Source organism: Ursus americanus, chromosome 1 (assembly GCF_024610735.1).
Source record: "Ursus americanus isolate L20-20 chromosome 1, mUrsAme1.1.p, whole genome shotgun sequence".
Lineage (NCBI taxonomy): Eukaryota > Metazoa > Chordata > Mammalia > Carnivora > Ursidae > Ursus > Ursus americanus.
The window spans coordinates 104146696-104161771 of NC_142127.1; the positions used below are offsets into that span (position 1 = coordinate 104146696).

General features: G+C 51.0%; 1 protein-coding gene across 1 annotated transcript in view; it reads right to left on the minus strand.

Moving 5' to 3' along the window:
• The window catches only part of COL6A3 (collagen type VI alpha 3 chain), a 79247-nt gene that overhangs the window by 28605 nt on the left and 35566 nt on the right, over window positions 1–15076 (minus strand). Inside the window, exons 11-26 of the mRNA XM_045794035.2 lie at window positions 13270–13884; window positions 11776–12375; window positions 10829–11166; window positions 9639–9717; window positions 8640–8785; window positions 7161–7253; window positions 6659–6712; window positions 5670–5741; window positions 4964–4990; window positions 4811–4855; window positions 4638–4691; window positions 4129–4191; window positions 3442–3507; window positions 2997–3050; window positions 782–817; window positions 118–180 (exon numbers count right to left, since the gene is read on the minus strand). Coding sequence (XP_045649991.2) covers window positions 118–180; window positions 782–817; window positions 2997–3050; window positions 3442–3507; window positions 4129–4191; window positions 4638–4691; window positions 4811–4855; window positions 4964–4990; window positions 5670–5741; window positions 6659–6712; window positions 7161–7253; window positions 8640–8785; window positions 9639–9717; window positions 10829–11166; window positions 11776–12375; window positions 13270–13884 — 2405 coding nt within the window. The remainder of the gene's footprint in view (window positions 1–117; window positions 181–781; window positions 818–2996; window positions 3051–3441; window positions 3508–4128; window positions 4192–4637; window positions 4692–4810; window positions 4856–4963; window positions 4991–5669; window positions 5742–6658; window positions 6713–7160; window positions 7254–8639; window positions 8786–9638; window positions 9718–10828; window positions 11167–11775; window positions 12376–13269; window positions 13885–15076) is intronic.

Genomic DNA, 15076 nt, shown 5'->3' on the forward strand with positions numbered 1-15076 from the left:
GCTGAGTTTAGTGTTCAGTTTTGTAAAACTGACTGTCACCACGTTTAAATTTAAAAACAAATACGAGAGCATCTGGGAAAGCGTCACAAGGCACGCAGCCTTGCCGGGGGTACTGACCTGTGCGCCTCGGGTCCCCTGCTCTCCCACGGAGCCCGGCTGGCCCGGGCCGCCCTTGTTGCCCTTGGAAACAAAAGAAGATGGAGGGGGAGGGTCAGGGTGGTTTATGCCAGTGTCAGCTGTGTGGTCCGCAGTCACATCTGGACAGGGGGACAGGGGAAGAGCCCTATGTGGGGGGGGGGGGGGCAGGGACCACTGACGCCGTGCCTCCAGCATGGGACATGACCCCGTGCAGCCGGTGTCGCTCTGCACTCTCGTGATGGTTTCTCACTCTTTTCCCCTTCTGCTCAGGACGGCTTTGTGAAACAAGGAGTTTTTAACGCAAAGCCGCCTTGCACAGGTGAGCAGACGGACGCAGTAAGAAGCTGAGACTGGCCAAGGCCCAGAGAATTGGGCACATCGGGGATGGGGGATCCCTGGATGCTGCCTCCTCCATCACCTGCCTTCGTTCCTGCCCCTTGTCCCCACGGCCACTGGGTTTCACAAGCCGTTTAGGAGAGGCTCAAGTCAACGAGCTGGTGGAGAAGGGGTGGCAGCTGTGTAAGCTCCATGCTGGCCAAGGGACAGTGTTTTTGGCTCCGGGCCGTCTGCACCGCTGCCCTTCGAGAGCACACAGTGAGTCCCGACGTGAGGGCAGAAAAGAGACGCCAAGCGAGAGACCTACCTTAGCTCCCGCAGGTCCCCTTCGGCCGAAGCCACCCTGTGGAGAAGTCACAGAAACTGAGAGGGAGCCCGGGGACGGAGCCCGGGGCTCTCGGGGACGGGAGCCGCCAAGCACCAGATGCCACGCCTAACCGGCCCCGAGCAGACGCGTGCGAGACGCCCTTCCTCCTGCCCTCATCTCCGCGGGCTCCTGCTTCCACGCTGCCCGGCTAACCACCCAAATGCAAACTTTCAGAGTCACTTCAGACCCGCCAAGCAAAACAATGACTCGTTCTGGCTGCACGATCCCAGCCAGTGTCAAACAAGGATGTGAAATGGTAACGTCGACCTGTCCATTTTACGACCATTTTCCTAACTGCGGGGAGAGGTAATGAAATATGTTCATTCTAATGGAAGCGAGTCCCAAACTCTCCAGATGCTCCTGGCCAAATATAACACATACTCCGCTAAGGAAAGCATCGGGAGTGCACGTATGTGAACCTAAAAGCCCAGCTGTACTTAGTCTGGGCTCATGACTTGGCAACATCTTCCTCGATGTTCCAGGACTGACCCTCAGTTCAAATACATGTGGGCTCGATGCGCTAAGTAATCCTTTAACTCTGATTTTGTGATGCTTCCTCTCCAACGTGAAGGTTTAGGATGGGAATGCATGAAGGTCCTGGGTGTATCTTTGTGAGGTTAAGGGTTGGAGACTGTAAAACACCAGCTCTTGGCACCTCGGCCTCATCAACCAAAGAAATGCATTCTCCGCTCCCAACAGACCAGCCCAGAGATTTTCTGGGATGATTGTTTTGCCATTATTCACTGCGGTGGCAGCTCCTTTAATGGAAGACCTTGGCCTCCTTCCACAGACGACACATGGACCAGTGGAGGAGCAGGAGACAGGCCAGGCCACTCCTTGCGAGGAACAATCTGGCCGGCCTCCCCGCAAAGGGGACATCCTCGAGCATGACCAGAGGCCAGGGCTTGATGACGTTTCACCCTGGCATGAGCCTGGTGCAGCAAGGTCGTAAGAGAAGGAGGAAGCCAGCAGCCAGGCCTCACCCACACACAAGGGACGAATGGAGGCTACAAGAGCCTTTGACCGTATCAGATTCAGACCCAAGTTTCTACCTTGCACTTAGAAATCAAATAAATTGCACCCATGGCTCTATTTTAAGTCCTTTCGTGAGAACATGCTCTGGCCCTGCTCGCCCACGGAGCCGACAGCACGTTAGGACCATCGAGCACTTCCTCAAAACCTGTGTCATTATCCAGCCCCTCAGCACGGCCCAGCCCTGATCCTCAGAACTTTTAAGGCAGCATTTTCAAAGTTTGTTTTCTTTTAAATTGTAAAAGCGTCATTTAAAAAATGATGCCCGAGACCTCTCATCTGATCAGGGGTGAGAGTCATTCCTTCCAGAAGCGCACAGCGCAAGGCACGTCTCTGACGGTCCAGACACCGATCGATCCCCCAGCGCGAGGCTGGGCGACGTTCTCCCGGGGCTGCTGCCCCTGGGCCGCGCCAGTTGGTGAGCAGAGCCATCGGTACGGCCCCTGACGATCTATCAGCTTCCAGACCACTCCTCCCCGTGCAGGGACTCTCTCCCGCTTCCAGAGCCCTGAGCTCTGGGTTCCCGGGAAACCTCCTAAAGATTGTATACCTAGCCTCGGCTTTTAGCTACTCTTCAACAAGACTCCGAGAGCCGGCACACAGCGAGCTATCTTGCAACAGGCATTTGCAAAATGTCTTGAAAAGGCAGCTGCAAGACAGCATTCACGAGGAAACAGAATCCGGTTCCACCGCTTGAATTACAGCGGCACGAACAAACAATTATTAGACTGACACGTATACAACCCCTCAGCCTTCCTGCCCCCCTCCCTCGCTCCCCCCGGATTCATGCTTCTGTTTGGATTTTAAAAATATTTAGCGGGATAAAACCTAGCCAAGTATTTGAAAGCAGCAAAGATACTACTTTTAAAAGCATCTGTGGGATGTGGTTTTTTTGAACGGAAAGGAGGCAGAACTGGGGGGTGGGGGGTGTCTCCACAGAGCAAATTGTAAGAATGAAAAATTTCTAACAGCAGCAAGGTTTGGGTGACGAGCATTTCAGAAATCCCCTTAAAGTCTCTAAATATAAAGTTGCTGAGTAGCTCTGTCCCAGGTCGTGTGGGCGACTCCCGCAGCACTTGCTAAATCTCCCCACGGAGTCCCCCAAGCCCCAAGAGGCACTCACGTCCTTCCCGGTTTCTCCAGGGCTTCCAGATACCCCGTCTCTCCCAGGGAGACCCTGAAGTGGGGAAAACACAGGCGTGAGATTCTCAGCCGCACAGAAGCCTGTCTAACTCTGGCATGTTGTGTCAGACGCCACAGGAAAAGGGGCACACACCCAAGGTGGTGGGCTGCTTGGTGGGACGCCCGAGACGTGGGTCAGGCCTGTTTCCACAAGCCTCTGGCCTGACAAGCACTTTCCACTAATATCTAAGGGGCACACAGTCTGCAGAAAAGAAGCCCGTCCTGGTGATAGTTGCTTCTGCTCCCTGTCGGGGGGCCTCCCTTCACCTGCACACACGGGCCGCTCCCTCCCTCGTGTGCCCCACAGCCCTGAAGACCATTTCCATGGCCTCTGTGGCTGGGGCAAGCCCTTGGCAAAGGGGGTCTGGGAATGCAGAGCGCCGTACCATGGGGCCAATGTCTCCAGTTTCTCCTTTGGGTCCTCTCTGCTGACTGTCCCGTCCTGAGTCACCCTGTGAACAACACGGGTCAGGGACATGAGCCGCATATGCAAGAAAAGGACACGTGAAATTCACTTTAGGAAAAGAGACTGGAAAAAAAGGGTTTGCAGCTTTTCTAGTTCTATGGCTCTATAAAACCCCTGCCAGGCCAGCCCCCTCTCCTCCGGGCCAGAACGAGGCAAGGGTGACCCTGGGTCACTGCCCTCCCCACTGAAGAAGGGCCACTGCCCGCCGTCCAGAGCCGAGGGTGGCTGGTGACCCCGCGGTCAGGCTGTCCGAGTGGGATGGGTGGGCTCTGTGGGATGTGGCTGAGGGGTGGCCGCTCAGGCTCTTACATTTTTGTCATTCCTAATACTTTTCTGACCACTCGATGCAGCCGGATTAAAGTGCCTGAGACCAGCTTTTAGGGAAACTTCTGAGGTCTCCATAGGCTAGGCCTTGCAAACACTAATCTTTGCAGGTAGAGAGCAAACCATCTCCAAAATTGTAGGAAAAGGACAGACCACATATGCTAATAACACATTTGAAGACAATTTCAAAATTCTGGTTTAAAATTCTTCCTTTCAACCCTCTTCCCCACGACCCTCTTCCCCAGACGTGGGTCTCAAACTGCGGATGAGGAGGTTCCCTTACCGGGTCACCTCGAATTCCAATGTCCCCTCTCTCTCCTTTGTCCCCTTTAGGTCCTTTGTCACCCTAAATAAAAAGCACAAGAAGAGACAAAAATTAGATACAAATTTGTATCCCACCCTTAAAATCGCATTCTTCAGTTCGTAAATCTGAAACAGCAGCATTTCCCATCTGCTCATTTACAGGAAGGTGAACGACTTGCAGATATTTCTGGTTTGTTCAGGTAATCCCAAATATTTACTGGGACCTATTCTGTACCAGCCACCAGGAGTTATTTAAACAGAGCACACTCAGTCCCTGCCCCATGAGACTCTTCAAACAAACAAACAAAATCTGATGTAATCACAGCTGACAGAGGACAGAAAAGATGACAAGGATGCACCCCCAGAGGACATCAGGGAAGGCTGCCTGGAGGAAGCAGTCTTCACATACATGAATAAAAAAAATATATTCCTTAAGTAAAATGTTTTTTTAGTTTTTCCATAATGGCAACACTATGGAAACATACTCACCCTTCTACCGGGATTCCCTTTCTCTCCAGAAGAACCAGGCAATCCTTTGTCTCCCTGTCAAAGACAATGAGAAAACGTCACTCCTGGCACAGTTTCCACTGTAGACTGAGGTATGAGAGGCCGGGATGTCCAGGACTGGACGTGGTGTGGACTCAGAGTGTGAAATTGCTTACGTCTTCACCGTCGAGACCATCTAGCCCGATTTCTCCTAATTCACCCTGCGAGGGAACAAGACACAGAGTGAGTATAGAAAGCCATCTGGCAGAGGAAAAACGACAAATACTGGGAAAGCTTTAAATTTACAAAATGAAAACAAGCATAGGTACCTTCTCTCCTGGGAATCCGCGAGAGCCCTGGAAGGTATGGAAAGGGGCAACATTAGCTCCTCTCTGGAGGCCAAAGAGAAGAGGCTAGAGCAGGCCAGGGGCCCCACCTGAACTCCCGGAATCTGACATTCAGTGCTGGGGATTCATCTGTCTTCCCTGCCTTCTCTCCATCACATGCAGGACCCTAAGGCTAATTTGCTGGGACCTTGGCTCCTTGGGCAGGAGGCGACCAGGCTCCAAGGCCCCTTTGGGACTTTGCGGCCCGGTGGCACCTTCCCTTTCAAACTTCAGCAAGTGCATCCAAATATTTCCCACAAGGAACCTTCCAGTGCGTGCCGTCCGCCCTGCCCCAACATTTCCCCGGCTTCTCTTAGGGTCTGGGGCTGGAGCCGCTGACCACCCGCCCTCCCTCTGCCCTGGCCCATGCGTTCTCTGTCCTTGCGACTGCCTCCTGACTTGCCCACAGGAAACGATTCCACCATTCTCAGGCTCCCTTCCCACAGCAGCCAGGGCTGCTGATCCCCCAGACTTTGGACCCGCTCTCCAATGAGAGGCCTCTGGCCGCTGAAGCCCCCAGGGGCCTTTCTCCCCAAGGAGGCATTTGGGGAAACTATCTCACGTGCCACTGACTGCCCTCCACCTGCCAGGGCCCTGGGGCTGTGGTCCCCCCCACACACACACACACTCGGGGGTCAGCACACTGTACCTTTATTCCTCTCTGCCCAGGGCAGCCCTGGAAACCTTGAGTGCCGTTCACGCCAGGAGGCCCACGCTCACCCTGCCGGGAGAGACAAATGCATTTACAGATTGGAGCTCCTTGTCACATGCTTCCATTGAGTTTGCTTTGCCGGGAAAGGCGTGTGCTAAAAAGTAGATTTTGCTGGCAGGGATGCTATTTGATCCCGGTGAAGCCTGCGGCACCCCTGCACCCCCATAGGCCGTTCCTGCCCCTGGAGGGAGTGGGGCCTGGAAGGGTCTGCAGCTCCAAGGGTACCTCCCTGGAGGATCAAGGGTGGGCAGGCCTCTGGGTACTGGGTGCTGGGAGAGTCCTCGGCCTGCCAGCTGCTCTGTACCGTCCCTAGTTCAGCTCTCCAAAGGGTCCTGGGGTCAGCCCTGGCCCCCAGCACTGCCAGCTGGGACCCCATGACTTCACCTCCTCCCCACCAGGCCCTTTATCCACATCCCAGAGCTGGGCTTCCTTCTAGTGTCTCAAAGCCTCTCAGACCTCATCTGTCCCAGGAACTGCTTCCCGAACCCCCAACTGGACCCGTTGGCTACTGACAACCCAAATCAGCAGACTTCCCTTAAAGGCCGTGACCCCGACGCCAGCCTGACTAGGTTCCCCTAGGCCCCTGCTCCAGCTCGCTCCCGTCTCTGCTTGGACGTCGGGATTTGCCAGACACTGGGCATGCCCTCTTCGGTGGCCCCCAGTCTCCAAGGCCATCAAGTGTCTCCCTCCGAAACAGGACCAGGAAAAACCCCGCACCTCACGCCCACATCGGTCATGTCCCCGTCACCGCACTGTGCTCCACAGTGCAGAGATCTGAGGGCAGGTGTTGAGGAAGTCAGAAACTGACGTTGTCCCAGTAGGAAAGTCACCGGAAATGGAACAGATTATGAACCCCCCAATTCAACCCAACGTGCGAGGAGCAAGGAAGGAATAAAAGCTTCAAGAACAAATTATCTTGTACTTACGGGTCCGCCCTCATCACCAGGATAGCCTCGATAGCCATCCTCCCCGGGAATGCCCTAGAACAGAGTGAATCGATTCCTCGGTTAAAGCCCGTGGTTTCCTTTGTCCCACACTCAAGTGTCTCGCTGACCCCTCCCTTTGATAGAGCAGTGCCACCGAGCAGCGCGGCTTTCACTGTCCCCTTGAACTTGGGCTTCTGCTCATTATTGATCCATCGGGATCTTTAAGGCTCTGATCTACCAAGAGATCCTGTCCATTTCCTGTAACTTAGACACATCTGCAAAGAATCCCTGCTGATCACCCACAGTGAGGTTGTCAGTGATGCCCGCCGATTTCAACAGTATCTCATAAAATGAAGAATCAATGTATGAGCGAACAGATGCCCTCACCCCAAGGAAAGAGAGAAGGCGGGGGGCATCCAGCGCCCCTCGGGCCTCCTGTTGCGCCCCTGGGACTCCGCTGAGACCTAGCCCCAGGTGTAAGGGAAGGCCAAAGCCGCCTTACCTTTGGCCCGATGCTGCCAATGGGCCCACGGTCTCCCCTTTGTCCGGAGCATTTGCAGGGAACGCCACAGCAAGCTTTCTCGGCAATGTTGTCCTACCAAAAGGAAAAGAAAGTTCAAGTCTCAACAATGCCTAGAAAAAAAAAAGCACAAATACACCAGGAAGTCGAAATCTGATGTGCGTGGATTTCACAGTGAGAGATGAAGTCCTGCCCACGTGGCATTCCCTCCGAGACGGGCTTAGCAGTCAGGACGGCGGTGGGAAGTCACGAATGGGAGAGTGAAGAGTGACCAAAGTCAAACAGATCTAAGGACCAAAGTCACCTCAGGATGGGCCTTCTTTCTAAAAGTTTCCAACATACATCTTCAAATTTCAAACGTTAAGCATAACTTACATACTCTTAGGCTCCAAAGAGCAAGACCTAAGAAACAAATTGCGTATGGCCGGGACAGAAGGCTCTCGAAAATGGAGATCATACACCTTCCTCATAACCACGGTCAGAGCAGACTCGGGCGCCACCTCCGAAGAAGCCTCAGGAAGAGCAGACACAGTAGTCCCTGCCTCTTAGCCACCAGCACCAGCACTTGGGGTCACCAGCGGGGCCACACTCAGCAGACACCCTCAACGTTCCCTTCCCATCCCAGCGCCTGACTTCCCAAGGAAAGCGCAAGCCCGAGAAACAGCTCCGACTGTAAACTCATGGTGCTCATGCACTTTCCTTGCACCGGGCTTCTTAGAATTTTCATTTTCTTCCATGTCCCAGGTGCGTCAACTCACACAACTCCTTCCACCCAATAACCAAATAAAATCCTAATTCCAGCCCTGGGAAGAAGGAACAGTCAGTTTGTCCCACGGGCCACTCTTGCCACCAGCAAACGCCCCCCAGATTGACCACTCAGTCCCACATCCCCCAAAGGCCCGCCCCACTCCCGACCCGGGGGCTCGCACCTGCAGCCGAGAGAGGCTGAACCCGAGCATCAGGAAGCCTCATGGGGGCACCTTTATCTGCTCCAAAGAAAACTAGAAGAAGGCAACGGAAATGCTCCTCTGCCCAGAAAGGGTCTTTCTTCTCCTGCATAGCTTTGTTTTTGTGCGCCAGCTTTCTGATGCCGACAACACTGTTTCCGGTTTGGGCACAATCACTCGGATGCTTTGCCTTCTGGCAATCTTACAATGGACAAGATATTCGTGAAAGGGAGCAGAGGAAACCACCAGGTGACACCACCAGCATGCCTAGAGACCCACCGTCCCGCCGGCTGTGTTCCCAGCTCTTGGATACCCCTGTATCCAGGGCTTGCGCAGGGGGAGGCATTAAGGCAGGTCCCTCCCAAGTCAATTAAATGAACTAAATTATTGAATTACCCACCCAAAGGGTCCCTCTGCCATTCATCGTGAAACAAGAAAAAAACGTCTTGGTTATCTTAAGATGACAAGGAATTTGGTATCTAGACCGGTTTGTGTGCAGAGACATGAAACTCACGAGCTGCTCCGCTAGCTCGTAGTCCAGGTCCAGCAAGTTTAGCCTCAGCGGCCTGTTGTACAGGAAGCCTCGCCCGAACTCCAGCTGCATCAGCTGCTCCAAGTTGGCTACCCGTTCAAGGCCCACCAGGATCAGAGCCTGGACCCCTGCAAGGAGAGACGTTCACTGTGGCTCGGCCCGCACTCCAAACCACAACCTCTTCACCCTCCCGACTTTCTATTTTAAAAGAAAACTCCGGTATAAAATGTGGCCTTCACCTGGAAGGTATGGACTCAAACTAGGTAGCGACTCTGGAGAGTGAACGTACTAGAACGTTGGACGCCTCTGGGCAACCTTCCAACTATAGAACTAAGCTGATCAGAAGAAATGCAGGAAGTGACGTCATGAAGCATATTCATACATAAATTCTTAAACTCTGGCCTTACAGAACACAGGGGTGCTGTGGGGAGAGCTGCAAGGCCCCTCCTTCAAAACCAGATTAACAACAGTCTCGTCTTCTTTGCTCGGGAAAAGCCAGCTAAGAAATAGAACGTGCTTAGGGTAAACAGTGCTTCTCTAGGCCTCTGGTGTCGCCGTTCACTTTCTGAAAGTCAGTGCTACAAATTCCAAAGCAGATAAGCAGTCAGATGTTATATCTGGAAATAGGCAGCCCTGTTTATCTAATCTCCTTAAATTTGGAAGATGCGTGTTCTTATTTGTCTTGCATTGGAAGGTCTTTTTGCTTAAAACGGTGGTATTTTTGAGCTGTGATCAAAATGTCATGTTCTTTTGCAAAAGCCTCATGCTTTCTAGATGTTCTACCCCCTGAACGAGTCTGAGCACCTGCGGGGCCTCTGTCAGGACTTGGTGATAAAGCCATCTGTGGTATGAGGGGCACCCTGGCAGCCCCAGGCAGGTGACAGAGGACCAGGCTGCGGGGAGGAGACCCCCGGGGTCCCCCAGAGTACTCCTGCCTCTCACCCAGGCCAATTTCTCCCGTTCAGAAAGCCCACAACCCACCTTCTTGTCGGAGAGCCTCAGACGCCTTTTGTAAATCAGCCAGACTTCCATCCACTCCATCCGTGAAATGAATGACCACCTGAAAATAAAGGATAGCTCAAACCCCAGCCACAATTAGAAAGAAACATTACAGACTCCCAGAGGGGAGATTGGACTGTTCAAACCCTCCACCTTACAGCTGAGGACACTGGGGCCAACACTGAGAAACCATCATGCCCCGTGCATAGCTTTTTGATACTGTGCCATAAATGAGGGATAAAATTAACGAGTCTATTGTGGTGCCTGATTTACTAAAAAGCATCACAATAAAAATAAAAACAGTTTATCTCATTTTCCTATTTATGTGATGAAGTTTCTAGAAATTGTGTGTGTGTCTATGTGTGTCTGTGTGTGTTATGGGCTGAACTAGGTCCCTCCAAATATCATGTGCGGAAGCCCTAACCTTCAGTACCTCGGAATATGCCTGTATTGGGTGATAGGGCTTTTAAAGGGTCATTAAATTCCGTGAGGTCATTGGGGTGGCTCTAATCCACTGTGACTCCTCTCCTTCTAAGAAGAGGAGAGTGGGACACACGGAGGGAAGACTGTACGGAGACGGAAGAAAGCGGCCTTCCGGAGGTCAAGGACAGAGGCCTCCGAAGAAGCCAACCCAGTGGACACGCTGATCTCAGACTTGCAGCGTCTCCAGGACGGTGAGGATAAATTTCTGTCGTTTCAGCCATCGGTCTGTGTAACCTGTTGCGGCATCTGAGCAGACTAGTAGAGTGTGTGTGTGTGTGTGTGTGTGTGTGTGTGTTCACACTGCAGCTGTTACGTATATGTGTATGTGTCTACATCACATGGAGAGAAAGAGAAACAGAGCTTGATGTCCTTAATGGGCAGGACTACAATGAACCATGAATTAATCTTAACTTCAACTCAGTCAAGCTTAATCCCGGATTTCCAGGAATCTTCCTGCAGAGCATTAGTAAAACCACTGCAATGAGGAAGACTTTACACTTCAGACCGTCAGGATCAGCGGGCGGTAAAGCACATTTAGGTTCGGGCGCTGCCACCCCATCAAACATGAAGAGTGTGTACAGACGAGGAACACCTCGGGGAAGGGGCACCTGGACACGGAGGTGGTTCTCCCGACCATCAGAAGCCAGAGAATGCAGGGGAAGCTGAAAGAAGGGGGAGCCCGCGCTCACCTTCACACTGTCCGGTGAGGACTGTCGGAACTTGTTCTGATAGACCTTCAGCGTGTCCGCAGTGAGGACATAGGGGTGCTGGCTACGCATGTTACGGAATTTCTCAAACAGCTCCGGCTGGTACTCGGCAAAGTCGAAGGCCTCCACGGGGCCTGTGGGCGTGTTGGCCACCACCGACACCCGCACGGTGGGCATCTGGCCGCCGCTGCAGCTGATTCTTTGCATCTGGCTGATTCTATTCAAGACAGCATCCACCTTGGACTCAAGGCCCTTCTGGGTCACAAATACATTCTGATCCCTCGATCCGTCAAACCCCAGAATCACATCCAGATTACAGGCTGCAAGAGGGAAAGTAGGCAATGAGCTTTAAGGCCGAGACGAGTACGGGCACCGGGCACCACACTCAAGGGCAAAACGAGATCCTCTGTGTATGAGCTCTGAGCAGCAATCTGGTCTGCCTCTCTCTCGGGGAGCACCGGTGCTGACTCTTAGGAACTGAGTATAGGCCATTTTAATGGGTTTGCTTTTCTGGGGTGTTAATCAATTTTGGCCTGCTATCCAGTCAGTGTTTACATGCATTCCCAGATTGTGCTTTAAATGAAATGAACTCAAATACTCTGATCTCAAATAGTTGATCTAATAAAACCTATACACAGAAACAGGGATCCCAAAGTCTGAATTATCTGGGGGATCCAGGAAGAGAGGGAAAAAGTAAATCTCAGAACAACAAAATACAGACTTCCACCCTTACCTTGAGAGGTAACATATCCTTGTCAACAACAGGGGCCAGGTGGTTGCCAGGACCCCACCCTCCCGCATATAAGGAAAATGCCCGAAGCAGCCAAAGGCACAAGGAAGCCGTGGGCCAGCACCGGGCACCTGAATAACTCAAGTCCTAAACATCGGCACGACACGATGAAAACGTACACATAAAGGGGACCGGTTACCTTTGGAAATATCAGTCACTCCCGGACATAAGGTTTCATGCATTGCATCATGCAGAGTTTCCAGAACTTGCTCGCTCAATTCAGACAGCTCCTGGACGTTCCCCACTCGGAACGCCGTGGCACTGTTGGACGCTATTTTCCCAACCTCCTCGGAGTCGATGTTCTTCACGCCCACGGCGAACACTTTGACCCCTTTCTGGGTGAGTGCCAGGCTGGCCTCCTGGGCGTCCTCCACCGACTTTCCACCCGTGATCACAAAGGCTATCTGCGGGACCCTCTGATCCAGGCGGCTGCCCGCCTCCGGCACGAAGTGATTCTGCCGCAGGTGCTCGATGCCCACCTTGGTGTTTGCGTGTCTCCCCCCTTTGTAGACCACTTTGTTGATGGCGTCAATAATCTGCTGCTTGGTGGAGAAGTCCTTCAGGAAGAACTCATCAGTGGGGTCAGAGTTGTACTGGACCAGCCCCACTTGGATGGAGTCACCCCCCTCGTACAGCGTGTCCACGATTTCAGACACGAAACGGAGCACTTCCTGGAAAGTGTCCCTCCTGAAATTGATGGAGCCATCCAACAGGAACACAACGTCTGCTTTCTTTTTCTCTAAAAATGATTAAAATGGAAATGAGGAGAAATTTGGTTGCCATATCCACACCAAACATAGAAAGTGTAAAGTAATTGGAAAAAGATATTCCCATAACTTATTCACAGAGAACGCCTTTGCTCTATTCCATGCCTCTAAAGTTCCCAAATTCACAGCCACCACTACGCTAAAAACAAGAAGATAAATGATAAATCATCTGAATCAAAAGACAGAAGACAGAAGGACTTGGGGAAACTGAGAACTGAGTCCGATTATCCAATGCAAAATGGTATCATATCGCAGATTCAACGGTCCATAAACTCAGATGTTTTAGGAAATGCCACTACCACTTTCCTTCTGGTCAAAAATAAACAATGATGTCTGACAGGAGTTGAGGGAGATGTGCTAGAGGCAGATCAAAAAAGGGCTGGGAGAAACAGATGGGAAAATGGGAAGCAGACCCCATACACCTTTGGAGGATTGCCTGCCAGCATGCCAAGAACTTCATGGAACCCTGCTAAAAAATCAATGGCATTTGGGGGTAATTTCCTAATTATAAGCAAGCCATCAAGACTGGAGGAAAATAGGGGCATGGACTAGCCAACCTCAAAGATTCTGTCCTATTCTGAGAGCCAGTGAATCAATGGCTAACGGTCAATGCACCTTCATAGGACCTTTCAATGGGGCTCTGACTAGCTTCCGAGAACCCTCATGAAAGAATCACTGATTCTGTTTGCTGGGATATGTTTCCTTCTACAGTTTCAACTGAATCATTTTTCCCGTATTTAGTTTCTAATTTTATGTTCAGCAACAACCCTAACAGATGAAAATTATTAAAATAAATGCTAATTCTATTTTCCGATTAAAAGATACTTGATGACACGCTCTGTAGTTACAGGTCGCACAGGTCGTACCTGGCCGTGAGGGAGAAGGTATGTCCACTCCTGGAGGTGCAGGTGTGACCCCAGAGGGTCCAAAGGCATGCATGACCCTGTCTTCTATGCTGGGGAGCTCTCTGAACTCTCGCACCGTGAAGACCAGTCTGGGGTCGTTGGTGATGGTCTGTAGCTCCGTTCTGTCGATATTTCGGTCTCCTACTCCTAAACTCACAATCCCTGAGGAGCTAATCACTTGTGAAAACCTGGAAATATCATCCTGAGATTTTCCACCCAGAAACAGAACCAGGTGTTGGGGCACCCCGTCTTCTATCCGGCTCCCAGCAGACTTGACAAACAGGTTTCTTGCCACAAATTCCAGAGCTCTGCCAGTGTTCAGTGGGGACCCCCCTCTGAACCTCAGGCGACGTAAGGCATCGAGCACAGCGGCCTGGGATTTATGGGTCTTCAGGTAGAATTCTGGGAAGACCTCATTGCTGAACTGTACAACCCCAATCCTCACTTTATTGGGGCCGATGTTGAGTCTCCGGACAATCTTGATCACGAAGTCCCTAATATGTGCAACGTCATCAGGCTTGATGCTGTCAGAGCTATCAATTAGGAAGACAATGTCTGCCGCATCGCTCTCAATAGCTGTGGACGGAAAGAAAAGAAGAGGAAAACTCAGCACACGACTGGTTTATCTGGTTTTGTTTCAGCTTCCGTTTCTGAACTCTGCCTTATATTGCACCACAATATTAATTAACAGTAAAATTATAAGCTGATGTACATGTGTGTATGTCTTGAGCTTTTTAAAATTAATCCCTAAAAATTGAGCCTTTTTCACCAAAACAATTTCTGCTTTTTGAATTATTCCAAGTTCTCCAAAACTTTCTCTTTCTAAGTTTACTCTATTTTAATTTTGGCTTTGCGGTCTGGGTTACAACTAGTTTTAAAAAAATGTAAACAGCATTTAGAAACCGGATTATCAGAATCTACAGAACCGTGAGCTGCTACTACCAGAAGGGATCAAGATAACCCGGAACGACATCTTTGGTATACAAGAAGAGAGAGACAACTGAGGTCAAAGGTCCTCTCTGTCCGAGGCCACTGCTTCGGTAGGGACGCCTGGAGAATGCCAACTCTGTCCCAGTGTGCCACGACAGCTCCCCAGGTGTTTGACTCATGGGATTTCCTCCTGCCCACATATCCTTAGCATTTATACAATTTTTTTTTGTTTCCACTGTTATTTTCCCTGTTTTCTTTACATGAGTCCATTTTTAACTACAAAATTAGCTACAAAGTCCCAGGAAAGATGAGCCATGTTTCCCTTTTAGTTAGAATTCTAGGTCCTTTTTGGATGCCATCTTACTGAGCTATTCATACATTGCCACTCAACAAACGCAGCTTCTTTTGCCTCATAAATCACTAGGCTACTTATAACGGAAACACAGCACAGCGAAAGCTGAGCAAGTCACAGAATTGAGCCATTAACATTGAGAAAGAGGAAAGCTGGCCCAGTACACACAGCCAGGCCTTGGGTTCTCCTATAGAACACAAAAGATTTCGCAGAACATCAACATCAGAATCATATGCACACGCTGACAAAAAGAAGACAAAAATAACCAAACACCTGCCATCTTGGCTAATAGGAATGACTGCTGCTTCTTTACCAACTACAGATTTAGCCATAAGATGTAGAAAGATATCTAATCACAGAATTACTTTCACTTCTTGACAATATCGGATCCAGGCCAAATTGCCATTTCCTTAAGTCTTCCACAAAATTGCCTGCCACAAGCTCAAATCCTATCCTAAGTCCTTTCTAACACCCTCGTACTGGAGG